This window comes from Sinocyclocheilus anshuiensis, unplaced genomic scaffold (genome assembly GCF_001515605.1).
Source record: "Sinocyclocheilus anshuiensis isolate Anshui unplaced genomic scaffold, SAMN03320099.WGS_v1.1 scaffold706, whole genome shotgun sequence".
In the NCBI taxonomy this organism is placed as follows: Eukaryota; Metazoa; Chordata; class Actinopteri; order Cypriniformes; family Cyprinidae; genus Sinocyclocheilus; species Sinocyclocheilus anshuiensis.
The window spans coordinates 8,694-27,353 of record NW_015544162.1 but is presented as its reverse complement, the minus strand read 5'-3'; the positions used below and the strand labels follow the sequence as shown (position 1 = coordinate 27,353).

General features: G+C 36.3%; 2 protein-coding genes across 6 annotated transcripts in view; one reads left to right on the top strand and one right to left on the bottom strand.

Annotated features, from left to right (window-relative positions):
* Window positions 1-1,315: 1,315 nt before the first annotated feature.
* LOC107695620 (protein shisa-5-like) lies at window positions 1,316-10,596 on the top strand. 3 transcript variants are annotated; one of them, XM_016495626.1, is made up of 6 exons: window positions 1,316-1,382; window positions 1,539-1,677; window positions 2,528-2,687; window positions 3,046-3,170; window positions 5,066-5,275; window positions 9,323-10,596. In XM_016495626.1, the coding sequence occupies exons 2-6, from the start codon at window positions 1,617-1,619 to the stop codon at window positions 9,499-9,501; spliced, it is 735 nt and encodes a 244-aa protein (XP_016351112.1). In that variant the 5' UTR covers window positions 1,316-1,382; window positions 1,539-1,616; the 3' UTR covers window positions 9,502-10,596. The 3 variants fall into 3 exon arrangements, with proteins under 3 accessions (XP_016351112.1, XP_016351114.1, XP_016351113.1); XM_016495628.1 differs by having other exon boundaries at window positions 1,329-1,361; XM_016495627.1 differs by having other exon boundaries at window positions 1,330-1,361; window positions 1,536-1,677.
* A 1,998-nt stretch (window positions 10,597-12,594) lies between these two features.
* LOC107695618 (ATR-interacting protein-like) overlaps window positions 12,595-18,660 on the bottom strand; it is a 13,899-nt gene continuing 7,833 nt past the window's right edge. For all 3 annotated transcript variants that reach the window (XM_016495621.1, XM_016495623.1, XM_016495622.1), the window contains exons 6-14: window positions 18,555-18,655; window positions 18,428-18,475; window positions 18,218-18,344; window positions 16,337-16,981; window positions 13,731-13,873; window positions 13,565-13,656; window positions 13,398-13,484; window positions 12,927-13,185; window positions 12,595-12,769 (exon numbers count right to left, since the gene is read on the bottom strand). In XM_016495621.1, coding sequence (XP_016351107.1) covers window positions 12,696-12,769; window positions 12,927-13,185; window positions 13,398-13,484; window positions 13,565-13,656; window positions 13,731-13,873; window positions 16,337-16,981; window positions 18,218-18,344; window positions 18,428-18,475; window positions 18,555-18,655 — 1,576 coding nt within the window. In that variant the 3' untranslated portion in view covers window positions 12,595-12,695. The remainder of the gene's footprint in view (window positions 12,770-12,926; window positions 13,186-13,397; window positions 13,485-13,564; window positions 13,657-13,730; window positions 13,874-16,336; window positions 16,982-18,217; window positions 18,345-18,427; window positions 18,476-18,554; window positions 18,656-18,660) is intronic.

The window sequence follows — 18,660 nt, the reverse complement described above, 5'->3', positions numbered from 1 at the left end:
ATTATAATCCGTAATTATGTCCCCACTGGATGCAACGAATGCCTTGTTTGTAATGTGTTTTACTGGTTTTGTTTCGTCACACCGGGACACGGCATCACAATATGGTAGGGGTGTAACATTTCCGTCACATGCTTGAGGTATTCGGTCAATCACAACACACTGGATAGCTGGCCAATCACAGCACACCTCGCTTTTCAGACCGATGAGCTTTGTAAAAATCGACGCGTTTCAGAAAGGCGGGGCATAGAGGAGAAACAATAATGTACAGTATGTGGAAAATAATGTGTTTTTTTAACCTTAAACCGCATAAACACATTTTATTACACCAAATACACAAAATAATGTTCTTTTTTAGCAACGTCATATGACCCCTTTAAGCCAAAGGCTTAAAGTTGGTAGTTGATTGGATGGAGGCAGATCTGAATGTGATTGGCTGCATCCAAAATTGCATACTTTCCTACTATATAGTATAGGCCAAAAACAGTATGTGAACAGACTAGTATGTCCAAATTCACAGTATCTACAAAGTACCTGACCTACTTCTGGTAAGATTCTGAAGTATGCATCTGATAGACAGATTAGAAGATACAGTTATTAGATTTTAATTCAAAATTGCAAGGTAAAAAAGTGAAAACGTAAATATACATCAATGAATCATTCACAATAACGTACAATTGAGAATTAATAGGGTGAATTTTCATTTCATGCCGACTTTAAGTGTACTAGAGACTGAAGTGGGCTATTCCTGGTGGTTTCACATGAAATTCATCACTAAAATCATTAAAGTCTTAAAGTTTGGCATACAAACAGTGTGTACTTTTACTTCTGAAATTTGCAATAAAGAAAATAGACGGTGAAGTAAAGAAACAAAAATAAACAGGCCCCAAGTACACTCTTAAAAATAAAGGTGCTTCAAAAGGTTCTTCAAGCGATGCCATAGAAGAACCATTTTTGGTTCCACAAAGAACCATTCAGTCAAAGGTTCTTTAAAGAACCATTTCTTTCTTACCTTTTTATAATCTGAAGAACCTTCTTTCGCCACAAAGAACCTTTTGTGAAACTGAAAGGTTCTTCAGATGTTAAAGGTTCTTTATGGAACCATTTAGACCAAAAGGTTCTTCTATGGCATCGTGAAGCACCTTTATTTTTAAGAGTGTAGCTGTTTTGGAGTAGCTGGTTTCTAGCTGGTTAACCAGCTACCATGTCTCCAAAACCAGCTTATGGCCAGACCTAGTTTTAAAATGCATTATTAGACTTTCGTTTTCGTTTTATCCACAAAGGCTCCAATATGGGAGGGGCATTTATGGATTGTGAGATCCACAGAATTTCGGTCCGTTATTCAGCCACTGATGCCCATTGTTGTGAGTGCAACGTCGTCTATTGTGTGTCGTGTTGTTTCATAATTTTACACTCGAAAACATTCATCTTTTATCCCGTGTTTACCTTTTAGACGTCACAGGCTTAGCAGTCTCGTGGTTAACAGTTAAACATGTAAATTAAGCAGAACCGGGCTTTTTCCCTTCCTTTACCTAAAGCAGGGCTCGTGAGAGCTGTAGGCGTCTTCTCAAATTACGACATCCGCAAGGAACAAGCTATTGAAGTGAAAGAGCTGAGCTATGGCGTCCACCGTCCCGGTTCTTCTGCTCCTGTCTGCGGTTTTATTCACGGCGACATTCGGTAAGTGTCTAAAATACCTAAAGAAACGGCCTCTTAGCGTTCAAACATGTTCTTATTGACGGTTTGTCCGGGTAAACCGATGTCTGCTAAGTATACAGCTGGATCTGCCCTGACAAACAAACGCCATGAAATGCGCTGGCACGGCAAAACGTGCGTGTTTTTAGCACGTATTCTGTGTATTTTTGCTATGTGCTAAAGCATGACTTTTCTATGTGTCATTTGTGATGTTTTTTTTTCAGCCTTTCTACTTACAAATTTCACACGTAATTCAGTATGCTTGTTTGTAATTATTTATTTAACTTTTTTTTCTACACCAAGTTTTTCCAGTGTAGTGAATATACAGATATTGTTTGTAATCTGTTTAAGTATCCAATGCAAATTTTGCATGAGGCTATATGAAATGTTTGATCATTATGAAGTCTTAGGAAGTTTCTGTATATTTGAAAACATCTGAAATGTGATGTATTTCCCCATACCATAAAGGGTCTAAAATCAGCTCACAACAAGTGATGCAATACAGCTCACGGGAATTACTTAATAAATGTTATGTTGTTCCAATGCTTATTATTTTCTTGCGTGAAACACAAAAGAAGACGTTTGCCAGAAAGTCTGTGCTGCTCATTTACATACAAGAAAAGCAGATAGTTATTTACACTATCAAACTCTAAAAAGCCATAAAAGTACCATTCAAATAATCTAAATGACTATATTCCAAGTCATATTCCAACTACTTGGGTTTAGGTGACCTGACAGAATAAGATACCAAGATTTTAATTTGTGGTTTAACAACCCCTATAATATATTTTTGGCCAAAATGTCATTTATTTCTTGTCTTTTTGCTTCTGTTTAGCCGACAATGACTGCAAAAGCTACATTACCAGCACTGGTGTGCTGAAGCCCTCCGTTGACTGCGGGTTTTTACAATTCTGTTGTGGGACGTGTGATAACAGATACTGCTGCTCCAATCCAATGAAGACGTTATCCGAGGATGACCAAGACGACTGTTTTTTGTGAGCAGTTTTACTTCTCTCATGATAGAAAAATGTATTTCCTAGTTTCATACTGACAAGAGTGCACCAGCTGCTGCTTACTCTTTCTGTGTCGCTAGCATCTCCAAACTAGGTTTTGAAAATAATGACTTCCTAAACACAATCCCCATTTTTGTTTGACTGGACAAATAGATTGTGATGCCATTGGTTGAGTCAATGTCCCAGTGCTGCGATGGCCGGGATGTTTTGATAGTGCCAAAGAGTATTATGTACATTTTTCAGGGAGATCCATCTGCAAATTTGATATGATTGTGATTAGGTCATATATGAACCAATAAAGTGTGTTTCTAATGTGTCTTTTTCATAATCTGGCCTAAAGCAATGAGCATAAGTCTGTCGTTGTCGGCGTGACCATAGCGGGGATTGTGGTCTTCATCATTATGTTCATCATCTGCTGCGTCTGCCCCTGTTGCTGCCTCTACAAAATGTGCCGAACACCAAGACGTAAGTGTCTACAATTGCAGATTGTATCCATTCTTGTTCATGTTTTCAATTTGAGACATGATATAATTGGACGGCGGTCATATTCCATGTTTAAATGTGAAGCCAATGAAAAATATTTGACAGTTTTTCAAACTGAATCTTACCAAATACATCACTAACATGTTAATTGTGACATTATTTCCATGTAAAATACAGAAAAAACTCTAATATTGTCTGTTATATTAGTCATGTATACTATAAAAACAAAAAAGTCAAAAGGATGTATTTTAAAAAAATTAGAATGAAAATGTACTTATGCAAAATGTAGTAATTTCTTAATTTTATTTCTTTTAATTTTGTTGTAAAATGTGACCTAGGTGTGTTTTCATGTATACAATAGGGCAGAAATGTTTAAAAAAAAAAAAAAATCCACAAGTTTACACTTTCTCTGAGCTTGTAGCCTATGCTACAAATGCTGGAATGTGTCTTTTGAGAGTGGAAAAACTGAATGCTGGAGCATTCTGGGATTCCCCACCCAGTCTGACTCACTGTGTCCACAGCAACCACAAACGGGAGGAAGCGCACATGTGCTACAGGAAGAGGCCTACGGTGCCAACAGCCACTGTTAATTATTGTGTGTCACAAGATGCTTACATGACGGCTGGCATCTCACCCTCAGAATGTCTGTTTTAAACATTTAGTTACGTAGGGGGAAGAAGTGTTTTGGCTTCTCACTCTGGCAACTAGCAATGTAGTACCCTTCTTAAAGTGACAGTGCACCTAAAATACAGAATATTCATTTTTGAGTGCACTACCCCTTTAAGAAGTTCTTAAAAGTGTGTTCATCATATGAAAGACTCACTGTTAAATTCACTGACCTGCCAAAATTGTCAGCCTGTTTGTTTTATTTTTTAAGCAGTGTTATTTTTGGATCATTGAGATTTTGAATTAGTTTTTATTTTTATACTTTTTTTCTTCATTTTGATTTTAAAGTGTTTGTCATTTGTATTAGATTAAAAAAAAAAAAATTGTAAAATATTGTTTTTAATTCATTTTTATTTAAGTTTTAGTTATTTTAGTACATCAAGTTAAACTAAATAAAAATGAGATTTTTGAAAATAAATGTTTTGAAATAAAAACAAAGTTTTTATTTTATTTTCATAATTGGTAAGTATTTTAGTTTGTTTAACATTGTAGTTAACTATAGTAACCCTGGCTGGAAATATGTTGTTGGTTGTATGTGAGGTTGCAGAACAGCATTTCTTCACCGGGTGGATTGGTTTTATTTTCAAAATGTGTTCTTGTCTTAGGACAACTTTGATTAACTTTTTTGATCCACTTCTATATATAGCCAGTTCTAATAATTAAATCACAAATGGATGTTGAAGTCTAGTGCATTTCAAATTTCACCATTTAACCGCGACAAAAAGGAACTACAACTGTGATTGTGGTTGCAGACATTATCTGGCTGCCCTTCTTTATTCGGTTAAAAAAAAAAAAAAACGTTTGTGTGTGTGTGATAAAATGCGTTGCACAAATTCGAACATCTGGGTTGTGCTGTTCTGTTGTAAATAAATCTTAATGATTCCTAATTGCATCTACTTCTGGAAGGCCAAATAAAGTGCTTTTGCACTGAAACACACAGTGTCTGTGTCTCCCTGACATGGCTGCATCAACCCTACTGCGTTCCTGAAACCAGTAGTTTAGTCTTTACAACATTACAGATCTTCTTCTTTATGCACCAAGAGCTTGTAACACTCCAAAGAGAAAGGAAAACGTGAAATTGCATCATATGACCCCTTTAAAACATCAGCAGTGTCTTTTATATAATATGCATGTATGTTATGCATTGACTGTGAATACCTCAACTCATTATTCATGTTTGTTTGTTCGTTTGCCTTTGATTGTTTCTACAGCTGTTATGGGAGCAACGACCACTACAGTCGTAAGCACACAGTACCCTCAGCAGCCTGTTGTTCAGGGAGGTCAGTACCCGCCATACCAGCCCATGCCGTCTCAGGCCGGGTACGGCGGCACACCAGCTTATGGAGGACAACCCATGCCGACGGGACCATATCAGGGCCAGCCATATGCAGCGGGACCACCACCCCCATATCGGGAGACCAGTAAGATAATACGACCTTGCACAACAGAAAGTTCAGTCAGCTGGGTAATATATACAAAAATTAATGATGATTTTGCTGTAAATGCTGTGAATGTTGCAAGTTTTTATTTGGCAATAATGTGTCATTTTGTAGTTTAGTCTCATGTCTCATGACTTGTGAATCATGAGTATGATACTTGTTAAGACAGTTGATTCGATTCTTTGAATTAGGGCTGCACGATAAATCACATGCAATATTTAATGCGCAGTGAAAGCCCGCAGGTGATGGAGATTTACTGCTGATTACAGACCCGTATTTCTGACAAGATGCGCGTTAAATATCGCATGCGATTTATCGTGCAGCCCTACTTTGAATTCAGAATGTTTCAGTGAATCAATTCACAGTGATTCATTTTGCGTTGTCACTGAAAAATGTTGCTTGTGGCACTTTTGATTTATTAAAGGGGTGGTTGATTGTGATTTCACTTTTTTTTTACTTTAGTTAGTGTGTAATGTTGCTGTTTGAGCATAAACAATATCTGCAAAGTTGCGGTGCTGAAAGTTCAATACAAAGATTGATATCGTCTTTTAAAATTAAGGCAGTTTAATGCCTACAAAAACAGCTCTTAGGGACTACAACAAGCTACTTCCCAGGTTTGTGACATCACAAACCCAGACATTTACATAAACATGTCCCCAGGAACACGCAACAAAGGGGGCAGGCCATGTTGCGCTGCTTTAGAGAAGTTGCTGCCATGCCGTCAAAACTAGGGGTGCACGGAAAAATGTATTCATATATGAATCGCGATTCTGTCTTCTAACAATTCTAATGGACTCACAAGTTTCAAAATCGATGTTCTAAAGCAGAGGTTCTTAATCCTGTTCCTCACGTCCCCCTGCACTGCACAATGCCTATTTTGAGTGGAAGCAGAAACGCGCTGTTTTAGGGGCCATTTACACGACAACGTTTTCAGCCAAAAACGGGAAACTTCATGCGTTTTGACTGTTTGTTTACACGACAACGGCGTTTTGGGGACTGAAAACGGGTTTCAAAGTGCAAGTTTTTGATAATAGCACCATTATCGTTTCTGTGTAAACACCCAATACGGGAATCTCTGAAAACGTGACAGTGCACCTTGTTTACACGACAACGGCGTTTTGGGGACTGAAAACGGGTTTCAAAGTGCAAGTTTTTGATAATAGCACCATTATCGTTTCTGTGTAAACACCCAATACGGGAATCTTTGAAAACGGTGACGTCATGCGCATGCATAGTACGTGTTAGGTATGTAAACATGCGCAGTATGTGTCGATTTTAAAGGCAAGCGCGAACAAACATACACAACAATGGCGGAGTACATGGTACTGTTGATGCTGCTCTTTTTAAAAACGCAAGGGAAAAACTTTTCCGTTTTTGACTACACCGTTGTCGTGTAAACGTAGCCTTAGTGCATGTCTCTTTAAATGCAAATGAGCTGCTGCTCCCTGCCCCCTTTTCCAGCTGGTATCTCAGATCTCTGACAAAAAACATCTGTTTGGCTTTGATTATCATGTAAATCACGCAGAAATCATGCGTTTTAGACACATTAGTTTAAACTTCTGATATATACGGTTTTCTGAGCGCACACATCCGAAGCACGTACAGAGAACATGGCTTTCACTCACATGTGAGTACTAAACTAAGTTCTCTTTCACACAAGTTACAAAAACACAGTCGGTTATGTCTGTGAACGTAAACAGCTGGGAAAGAAATCACATTTTTATATTAGATCTAGTGCTGGGAGGTATGAGTCTAACCAAAAATGCTGAAATCATGCGTTTTAAACCATATTAGTTTAAACTTCTGATATATACGGTTTTCTGAGCGCACACATCCGAAGCACATACAGAGAACATGGCTTTCACTCACATGTGAGTACTAAACTAAGTTCTCTTTCACACAAGTTACAAAAACACAGTCGGTTATGTCTGTGAACGTAAACAGCTGGGAAAGAAATCACATTTTTATATTAGATCTAGTGCTGGGAGGTATGAGTCTAACCAAAAAGTCGCTAGGTTTGTCAGTATGAATATTCTATGGAAAAAAGCCGCTAATAGGGTCTGAAAGTTGCTAAATCTAGTGCTAAAGTCGCGCTCGTGTGTGTGAGACGCGGGAGCTGATGGCAGGGGGCGGTGGATATTTATGGCGGTCAATGTGGATTGTGGATGAGTTCTTCTGTGTCATCACATTCTATTAGTTCTACAGCTTCAGTTTCGGAACTTTCATGCTTGGTAACACATACAGCTGTGCGCTCACCACAGTGCAACAGTGAAAAGGGAACCCTTTCAAACAGTGTTGCGTTCCGAACGTTGTTTAAGCGACATACACCGGTATTGCGGTATTTTTAAAAATTCATATAGCAAAAATAAACACCGGTATTCGGTATGAACCGGTATACCGCCCAGCACTAATTTAGATCTATGTATTAAGTGACAGCAGCGTAATATACAGTACCTATAGTGCTGTCTACGCTGTTAATATGACCCAAACAATAAAATAAAAGCAGAAAATCACGCACTGCTCTGGAATGAACAACGTCTATCGCTGTAATTAGACGACATTTCTTACATGAATGCTGCTTTTAAATGCTCTAGCTGAAGATAAACATGGTAGATGGTGTGCGGCTCACTCAGGGCGGGGTCTCTGCTAATACGGCAGTGTCTGTCAACAATCGTGGGCGGGGCTGGTAAAATGTGATGTTCATTTTATTTATAAAAGCCCCAAAGATGGTGTGCGGCTCACTCAGGGCGGGGTCTCTGCTAATACGGCAGTGTCTGTCAACAATCGTGGGCGGGGCTGGTAAAATGTGATGTTCATTTTATTTATAAAAGCCCCAAATTGTCATTAATTCTACAACATTAAATTGTTTAAAAATAAAATTTTTCTTATAAAAATGTGTGTCCATAAATCTTGCATCAACTGTTACTATACCATACTTTGCCTTTAAATTGGTGGCATTATTATCTCCCACATCTGTCATCACTTTCCCTCACTGATAAGATCTGAAGCACTGAAAAGTCTGTGTGCTCTCTCTGTGATCGGGAAGCTCGGAGACACTGCTTATGATTTATGGGGATTAAGAAAAAAGTTGCGGATGGATTTTTATCATTATAGGGTGGTTGTGTACACACACTGCCAACACACATTTATGTTCAAACAACATGTAAAAGTGAATTTTGCATAATAGGTGCCCTTTAACAAACTTTTTACTTTTAGTTCTTGCATTAAACATTTTTAATCTACAGTATTTGCCTACAATGGCTGGTTGAAATGGAAACATTTTTTTTTAAACCATTTCGTTGCAGTTTTGTACACTAAAGTTTGGGGTTGGTAAGATTTTTTGTTGTGTTTGAAAGAAGTGTCTTATGCTCGCCAAGGCTGCATTTACTTAATCAAAAATACAGTAAAAACAGTAATATTGTGAAATATTATTGCAATTTAAAAGAGCTGTTTTCTGTTTTATTGTATTTTAAATAAATGTAATTTATTCCTGTGATCAAAGCTGAATTTTCAGCCTTAGTGTCACATGATCCTTCAGAAATCATTCTAATATGATGATTTACTGCTTTAAATAACATTTCTTATTAATATTAATGTTGAAAACAATACTATTAATAATTAATCAATTATCAATAATTATAATCAATAATTAATATTTTTGTGAAACTGAGATTTTTTTTGTCGGGATTCTTTGATAAATAGAAAGTTTAAAAGATCAGCATTTATTTGAAATAATACAAATCTTTTGTAACATTATAAATGATTTTACTGTTACTTTTGATAAATTTAATGGATCCTTGCTGAATAAAAGTATTAATTTCTTAAAACCCAAAACTTTTGAATGGTGGCATTAAAATACCAAGTCTAAGTCTAACTGATTTAGGGTTCAATTTGCTTGCTAGAATAAAAAAAAATTGCATGGTTTTCATCTGAAAGTTTCGCTCTACATTGAAATCGAAAAATAGGGCAAGTGTTGGATAGAGGTTTCATTGACTCGTAGAGAAGCTGTAATTCTGCATGTGTTTCCAGGAGGCCCAGGATATCCTGTTCCCTACAGCCAGGCTGCGTATGACGGCGGGCAGGCCGCGTACCCCATACAACCACCAGTTCAGCCCGGCTTCGCTCACCCACCCCCACCAACAGACTACAGCTCGACTCAACCGGCTTACAACCCCGCCTACGTGGAGCCACCAAAGACCGGCTACTAAACCACAACCTGGATTGTTGATGGTTACGTAGTCTTATCCTACAAATGCGCAATGTACATCTACTGTGGACCGCATCCTCCAATCGGGTTGGGAATGAAAAAAATCAGCGTTCGCTATCATTGTGCGCTTGTCTGCCAGCATCGTTTTCTTTACACTTGATTTTATATAAATATATTTTGATGTACTCCAACCATTGTGCGTGACTCCAAGCCATATGTTTTCGTTTTGTTTGTTTTTGTCCACTAAGCAAAAGGGAATATGTTTTACCAGCCTCAGAACTGACAACACGTTTCATCTTGAAATGCTGTTAAACGCCTTAAATATCGCCAGCTTTATTTTATCCTGGGAATTTGCACAAAACGTCGATACTTTTATCAGTTGGTGCATTTGAACAACGCCAGCATGCTGTTTAGATGTTTTCACGATTCACGTAGCATTCAGGTTTATGAATTTGTTAATGTTTGTAACAGTGTCCTCATGCTCAGAGATCCAGAATATGCCTTATTTAATGCAGCTTATGCAGCAAATTACATGTGGACACCTTAAACACAACGTTCCCACCGTGTGTTCGGATAATTTTATGGAATTTGGCTTTTGGATGTTGTTGAAATTCCATGTTTATGGAGGCGTCGTCAACACGTTTTATATGTTTCCCTTGTGAACTCTATCCTTGAGGGTCTGAAAAGCATTTGAATATTGCTGTGTGAGAAAGAATGGCCATAATTCGGTCCTGACTGGAAGACAAATGACTATAAATAATGTGAAACACTCATTTTTAAACATTAAAAGCCACTCAAGGTCAGAAAGAGGGTGAAATAGTAAGATGTTTGGCTGCTTTGTTTGGTTCTCTGGAAAATGCTGCGACATGCTCTTCCATGTTATGAAGTTAGGTCATATGTTATCAATCCCTCTCTGTACAATCTTGCACAGATTCTTATTGGGTGTGTCAGGTCACATTTTTGAGATGTTCTTGGTTTATTAACTGTATTGTATGTTAAAACTGATCAGTGTTTTAGGTTTAAATGTTTATGTATTCAAGCATCTCCATGTTTGCAACCGCAAATAAAAAGAAATTGTGCTGGAATCTCTGTTAAACATGGTCAGACATTCTCATTTCACATATTTTAGGCAGAACATTTGTTCACCTACACCGAGGAAGTTAAAGGGACTACAAGAAGTGAGCATACTGACTAATTCTAATTAAAAACTGTACACATATGCTTCAAGATACTTTGGTCATCTTGGGAAAGTACACGACGCTCCATTTAGCATCTTGAATCCACATTCGTAAATTCATTACCTTATTTTACTACGCAGCGCTCTTGATGATTCTGACTGGTCAATAGTAGGATTCAGCCATTTCCTAATATTTGCCATCAATAGCAATGCTGTTAATCAGTCCCCTGAACTGAAACCAAAGTCCCTTTCAAGGTCTTTGCTGAAGCCGGTGCTACATTCAAGTCTGTATTATCACTCTGCAGCCTTGCAGTCGTTTTTCAAACTCCCTGAAAACTGCAGTTGTAAAGGCCCTCCTGAAAAAGAGCAATCTTGATAACACCATATTGAGCAACTATCGCCCGATATCAAATCTTCCTTTTATAGGCAAGATTATTGATAAGGTTGTTTTTAAATCAGCTGAACTACTACTTAAACTCAAATGGATACCTGGACAATTTTCAATCTGGTTTCTGACCGCATCACAGCACAGAGACGGCGCTCATAAAGATAATAAATGATATTCGCTTAAATTCTGATTCTGACAAAATATCAGTGCTGGTACTACTAGATCTCAGTGCTGCGTTTGACACGGTCGATCATAACACTTTTAGAGAGACTGGAAAACTGGGTCAGGCTTTCTGGGATGGTCCTCAAATGGTTCAGGTCATACCTAGAAGGGAGAGGTTATTATGTGAGTATAGGAGAGCATAAGTCTAAGTGGACATCCATGACATGCGGAGTCCCACAAGGCTCAATTCTGACACCGCTCTTATTTAGCCTGTATATGCACCAACTAAGTCAAATAACGAGAAGGAACCAAATCACCAAATTCACAGTCATTAGGATCGAGTCAGTTAGAAATACCAAGGGTTCACACAAAACAGTCCGCTTTTAGCTATTTTGCCGCCCGCAGCTGGAACCAGCTTCCAGAAGAGATCAGATGTGCTATAATGATATCCAGATTTAAATCTAGACTCAAAACACATCTGTTTAACTGTGCATTTATTGAATGAGCGGAACCAGCTTCCAGAAGAGATCAGATGTGCTATAACGATATCCAGATTTAAAGCTAGACTCAAAACACATGTTTAACTGTGCATTTATTGAATGAGCACTGTGCTACGGCCGAACTGACTGCACTGTATTTTAAGTATAATCATTTTCTATTCTTAACGGTTTTCATTCATTTTAAATGAATTTTTAAATAATTTTAAGTTTTAAATTCCTTGTTTTTATTGTTGTGATTGTTTTATAATTATTTTACTTCCTTTTATGTAAAGCACTTTGAATTACCATCATGGATGAAATGTTCTATATAAATAAACTTGCCTTGCCTTTAAATACAAACACATTTTGGCGCTTAGTTATCAACTGTAGTGTAACTTACCTCAGATGACTTTGCTCTTAATATTACTGTAATATTATTGTAGTATTTGTCTTGTTGCTATGCCGGTTGTTTTGTACATTAAAATTCGTTTTTGTTTGTTTTGTTTTAGGATAATACACAGGTGAAATTATAAAATTATTTTACCTAAAATCAAAATACATGTCCGCGTAACTATTTTTTTGAGTGAATAGCCATGCAAATAAGTACAGTTCATGAGTATCCATTTCCGCACAGCATTAATCCACACAATTATTAATGAAACTGGTCAAATATTACTCTGTTTACAGCATTTGTCACGTTCTGTTGATTACACAGAAAATAATTTCCACTTTCGGTTTATAAAATCTAAAAAAAGAAACTTTTCTACAGTAACGCACTTACAATGGAAGTCTATATTCAGTAATACAAAAAGAATGAAAATGGCACAGGTGATATAGAATTAATTATTTAATTCGGATCATCGGTGCTCAGTTTTTAAAAGAATAACAAAAATCTGAGGAGACAAGACGAACACAATGTTTCTGAGGGGAAAATAGCAAGATAAACACTAAAAACCGTTTATTACAAAACATGACTTTGTGTTTGATCATTATGACCCCGTTTCCATATCCATGTCTTCAACGTACTCCGTTTCAGATCTGCAGATCTCCTCCAGAGCCAGTTCTATGACGATATAATGCATTTTAATGCACTGCAATGGACTAATTTCAAGAAAAATGTGTTATATAAAGGATGTTAAATGTGCTATAACAACTGTTCAAGCTAATCAAAATGCCGTTGGCATCAATTACTATAATCAAATGTAGAGACACGAACCCACCTTCGCTCTCAGACAGATCTGGGACCAGACGGAACGTGTCTCTGATGGCGGGAATGACCTGATCGTACATGTGCAGGACGTCCAGACAGTGTTCGGAAAAAGACGAGTCCTTCAACAGCAGCCAGTGCAGTAACATCAAAGCTTCTCGCAGTACCTGCAATCCAGGACTCGTCCAGCTCCGATTACCCACTGTTTGACTTCCTCTGCCTTTTGTTTTCAGCCATTGTCTGTGTAAAAGCATAACAACTGTCCGCACCACCTGAGGAGGAAAATATTTATTGTGTGGTCAGTACCAGAGATTTCAGTAGCAATGTTTTCTTTCAATTGTTTTGAATGTCCTATAAACAATAAAAATTTCCCATTGTGTTTCTCTTGTTTTTTTTTGTTTTATTATTTGCTAAAAATAAATGATATTTTTGGTGGTTTTACTTCAAAACGAACAGATTTTGAAGGGAAATGTCTGAATCATACCTCATTAATACACTGGCAGGATGCTTCACACAAAACCGCCCATGTTCCTGTCTTCTGTGTGAACAGTTTGGTTAATAACCGGATGACCTGTTGACAAAGGAATTCGATTTTTAATACCACTTCTATGGAAGTAATACATTGCAAATGAAATAATACAAGATAATTACCTCTAGTTCTAAACGAGTCCATACATCCTCAGAAGCAGATTTATCCGGTCTAGAGGTGACGTACTGGAACATTTTAAGAAAAGGACATGGATCTAAGGAAAGAGGGAGGGTTTGTGTTAAATCACGGCAACACAAGACACTTAATGGAGCACTAGAGGACACTTACATTCATGTGAGCAGAGTTTAGTGGCCATCTCTTCATTATAGATGATAAACGACAGAAATCTCACAGACAGATGGACAATTCTGTAGGACGTCTCCAGAGTCAGACATTTAGACAACACTTGACTTGACATCACCACCTGGAGTCTACATTTGAGAAATGAGACAGATTATTACTATTTAGTAAAATAATATTTAAAAATAAATAAATTAAAAATAAATGACTATAATAATAATAATAAATTGTTTGAAATGGAATACTAACTACTGTACTACATATTACATAGTATATACTAGCTGTCCCTCTGCTGGTCTCATACAACATTGAGGATGTCTAATTTCTGAAGTAATCATTATAAAATTAACTGTTATTCCTTTTTGAGGCGTAAATGACTGTGATTTCTTTCTTACTTTGGAATTTAATAGTTATTTTTCGGAAATAAGGCAGCCTCAATGATGTATGCAGCTGACAGATGTGTTCTAAAACTGTTGTTCTTCCTTCTGTTTTTCAAAATATCATGTGAAATAGAATACAGTATGCAACATGAATACAGTATATAGTATGTAACACTTCAAAGAGTAGGATGCTACATTAAGTCACACGACCTCACTACGTTGCACATTTAATTTGGCGAGCATCCAGTTTTACATAAAAAAACTATTCCATTTATATTTAATCTAATTCTGTCTAATATTACGCCGTCTAGGCAAATAATCAAGATGGTACAAATTGTGACAAATTTTATTAGTCATAATAAAAATGGACAGATGTTGAGAACGCTGCATTGTAGGAGCCAATTCAATCCAAAACCAAATAATTGAAATAAAATCTAGTGCTATTATACATTATTTCTCATTGGATATTTTGTTTTTAGATAGATGGATGGACAGACAGACAGATAAGACAGATAGATAGATAGATAGATAGATAGACAGACAGATACACAGATGATAGATAAGACCGATAGATAGATAGATAGATAGACAGATGATAGATAGATAGATACACAGATGATAGATAGATAGACAGATGATAGATGGATAGATACACAGATGATAGATAGATAGATAGATGATAGATGGATAGATACACAGATGATAGATAGATGATAGATAGATAGATAGATAGAGATAGATAGACAGATGATAGATGGATAGATACACAGATGATAGATAGATAGATGGATAGATGATAGATGGATAGATACACAGATGATAGATAGATATAGATAGATAGATAGACAGATGATAGATGGATATACACAGATGATAGATAGACAGATAAATAGATAGATACACAGATGATAGATAGATATAGATAGATAGATAGACAGATGATAGATGGATATACACAGATGATAGATAGACAGATAAATAGATAGATACACAGATAGATAGATAGATAGATAGATAGATAGATAGATGGATAGATGGATAGATACACAGATGATAGATAGATAGATACATAGATAGATAGATAGATAGACAGATGATAGATGGATAGATACACAGATGATAGATAGATAGATACACAGATGATAGATAGATAGATACACAGATGATAGATAGATAGATACATAGATAGATAGATAGATAGACAGATGATAGATGGATAGATAGATAGATAGACAGATGATAGATGGATAGATACACATATGATAGATATATGGATAGATAGACAGATAGACAGATGATAGATGGATAGATACACAGATGATAGATAGATAGATAGATAGATAGATACACAGATGATAGATATAGATAGACAGACAGACAGATGAGAGATAGATAGATACACAGATGATAGATAGATAGATAGATGATAGATGGTCAAATGTTTGGGGTCAGTCTTTTTTTTGTTGTTAATTTTTTTAAAGAAATCAATACTTTTATTCAGCAAAGATTGATAAAAAGTGATATTAAAGTACTGCATTTTTAGAAAAGATTTCTATTTTAAATAAATTATGTTCTTTCAAACGTTATATTAATCAAAAAATCCTAAAAAAGAAACAAAAAAAGGATCACAGGTTCCAAGAAAAGAGGTACTGTAATAATGAAATTGTCATAAAATGGCCCAGTGCAAACCATGTTTTGCTTTTTATGTTCCACAAATGGATGGATGGATGGATGGATGGATGGATGAATAGATAGATAGATAGATAGATAGATAGATAATTAGATGGATGGATAGATGACACTCACATGGGCACTTAACAGGGTTATTATAGTAAACTAAAATGGAAACAATAAAAAACTTTTGTTACTTAATATAAGTATTAATTGAAATAATATAAAATCTTAAAAAATAAATTTTTATTTTAGCTAGTTGCCAATATTTCTCATTTTTGTTTAGTTTAATTTTAAGCAGTCCAAAAACGAAATAAACTAAAACTAATAAATAGTAAATAAAATATAAAATATAATATATAATAATAATAATAATAAATAAAAACTACACAGAAAAATAACTAATAAAAATGACAAAAAAACAAAACCAAAACAACATTACTAAAACTTTAACTAAAATTTAATTTCAAACAGAAAACATAAAAATAAAATCTAATTCAAAATAGGAACAAAAACTATAACAGTATATGAAGGATACTAAACCTCATGAGCTGGTTGTCCTGCGCTCTCTTGGCCAGCAAACTAAGCGTCTTCAAACTAGCGCTCACTAGCGCCTGCCTCTGGCCAGCGGCAGTAATGAAGGCCGGATCTGCCAGCTGTAGGATCCTCCTGAGAAGAGGCAGCTGTGTCTGCGTGTCCCCGTTCAGATGTTCAGAGGCGCTGAGGAGATTTTTCGAACCCTGCGGCCGGTTCACATCCTCCTTATGGCACAAAACCCCCTCCAGAGCCTCGCTGCTGTAGCACACTATATGACCGAGCGCTTTCATGGCGGCCAGGGCGAACTCCTCCTGTCCGCTGAGAGACTCCTCCAGACTCGAGGCCAGGCTGGAGTCAGACGATCCCGACAGTGAGCTGCCGTGGAGCGAGGCCTTCATTGAGCTCTCCAGCGACTGGCAGTACGTGCTGATGTGGAAGCTGAGCAGGGGCAGGAAGTGTGTCGCGGCCGGACAGGAGCGCTGGGCGGTTTGGAGAGCAGCGTCTGGGTTATGTGGGACACTATCGGAGTGATGGAGAGCTAATGCGGTCAGAGCAGACGTAGCCAGACTCTGCAGCTGATGGAATCGAGCTCGAGGACGGTGAAGCGATCTGAATTCTGTGGAGGACGAGCTGGAAGTTGCCAAAGATCCCCTGAAGAAAGAGGGAAGAAGAAAGAAATTCACTACAGTCCAACCTTTTCAAGCAGATATTTAAAGATACAATAAAAATGTAATTGCCACAAGTTTTCTAGGCCTGAAAATCTGCTAATTTAAGATTTCTTGTATGTTCCCCTATATTTTAAGGCCTTCCTGTTGTTGTTGTTTTACTTTCAGAAATGAATAATTTATTATTAGTATTAGTACATTATTTATAATATTTAATGTAATAAATAATAAAATAACAAATAATACTTTAATAAATTCAAAAGTAATATTTCAAACGTCATGATGTAAAAATTAATACTGCTACTACTAGCAATAATAATAATAGTTATTGTAATTAATATAATATTCTATATTTAACTTAAATAATAAAATACAATTTTAATAAAGTTTTAATAAATGCATGTCATGACGTAAAAATGATCAATATATATTATAATAGTTATTATTTAATTTGATAATAAAATACAACAAATCATACTATTTTAATATTTTAAAAACGAAAAAGTAAATATGATCTTAAATATTATCATTAATAAGAATTATTGTTAATATTCTATTTAGTTTAATAATAAATAAAATAAAACAAATAATATTTTAATGTTTAAAAATGCATAAAGCAAATATGATGTAAAAACGACTGCTGACTACTACTAGCAATAATAATAATAATAATAATAGTTACTGTTATCAGTACAGTATTCTGTACTATTTAATTTAATTAGTACATACTACAAATACAATTTTAATAATAAATAATATAATTATTTTCATAATAATAATAATTATGTTAATAGTAATATAAAAATCAGCAAATGTCATGATGTAAAATGTCTTTTAAAAACTATTCTTTAATTAAAAAAAAAAAAAAAAAGTCTGAAATGAACGTGAAGCTGTAAAGTGACGTGTTCTGTATGGCTTTGCTAATGAACCGTATGCATCTATGCTCATGTGACTTAAAAGTATATTTGATCAGCGTTTAAAAAGTTGACATAGTTCAAACGTTCCACTGGAAAATACCACTAAACAGATGATGCAATGGAAGTTTCCATCCTTACAGCATTGTATGATGAATGTTGTAAAAGTGGGCCAACGATTTCCCAAAACAAACAGTTACATGTAATGGAAGCCCATGTTTACAGTAGGTTTCTCATGTTTCAGGACACGCACAAATACAGTCAGAAGTGTGATGTGTTTAATTAGGATGCTCCTCCCAGTGGCTTACAGGCTGACGTATCCGAGCGGAGACAGGATGTTCGGCAGAGTGTCAGGACTGATGGACAGCAGGTGACACAGACCCAAAGCGCTCGGATCCAGCGGCCGCTGCAGCAGCAGGTTCAGTAACACACAGCCTACAGTAGAACAAACCACAGCATCACTGCAACACACTGAGATAACAGAAACAGGAAGATCAGTGCAAGACATCAGCGGTTACCTTCCTGTTGGTGATCGGCACTGAGGGTTCGTTCCAATCCTGGCTCTTCTGTGAGGGAACGTTTAGAGAATGGAAATACGGCAGCAGACAGGAAATGTGCATAAACATAGAAGTAATAAATTCATACCCTCTAATAAATGGCCTTTTTTGACAGGAGATGTTTTCTTGGAGAATTCGGCTGAAAAGTTTTCTTTAGTCATGAACGCTCGTCTCGCAGGAGAGTAAACACTGTG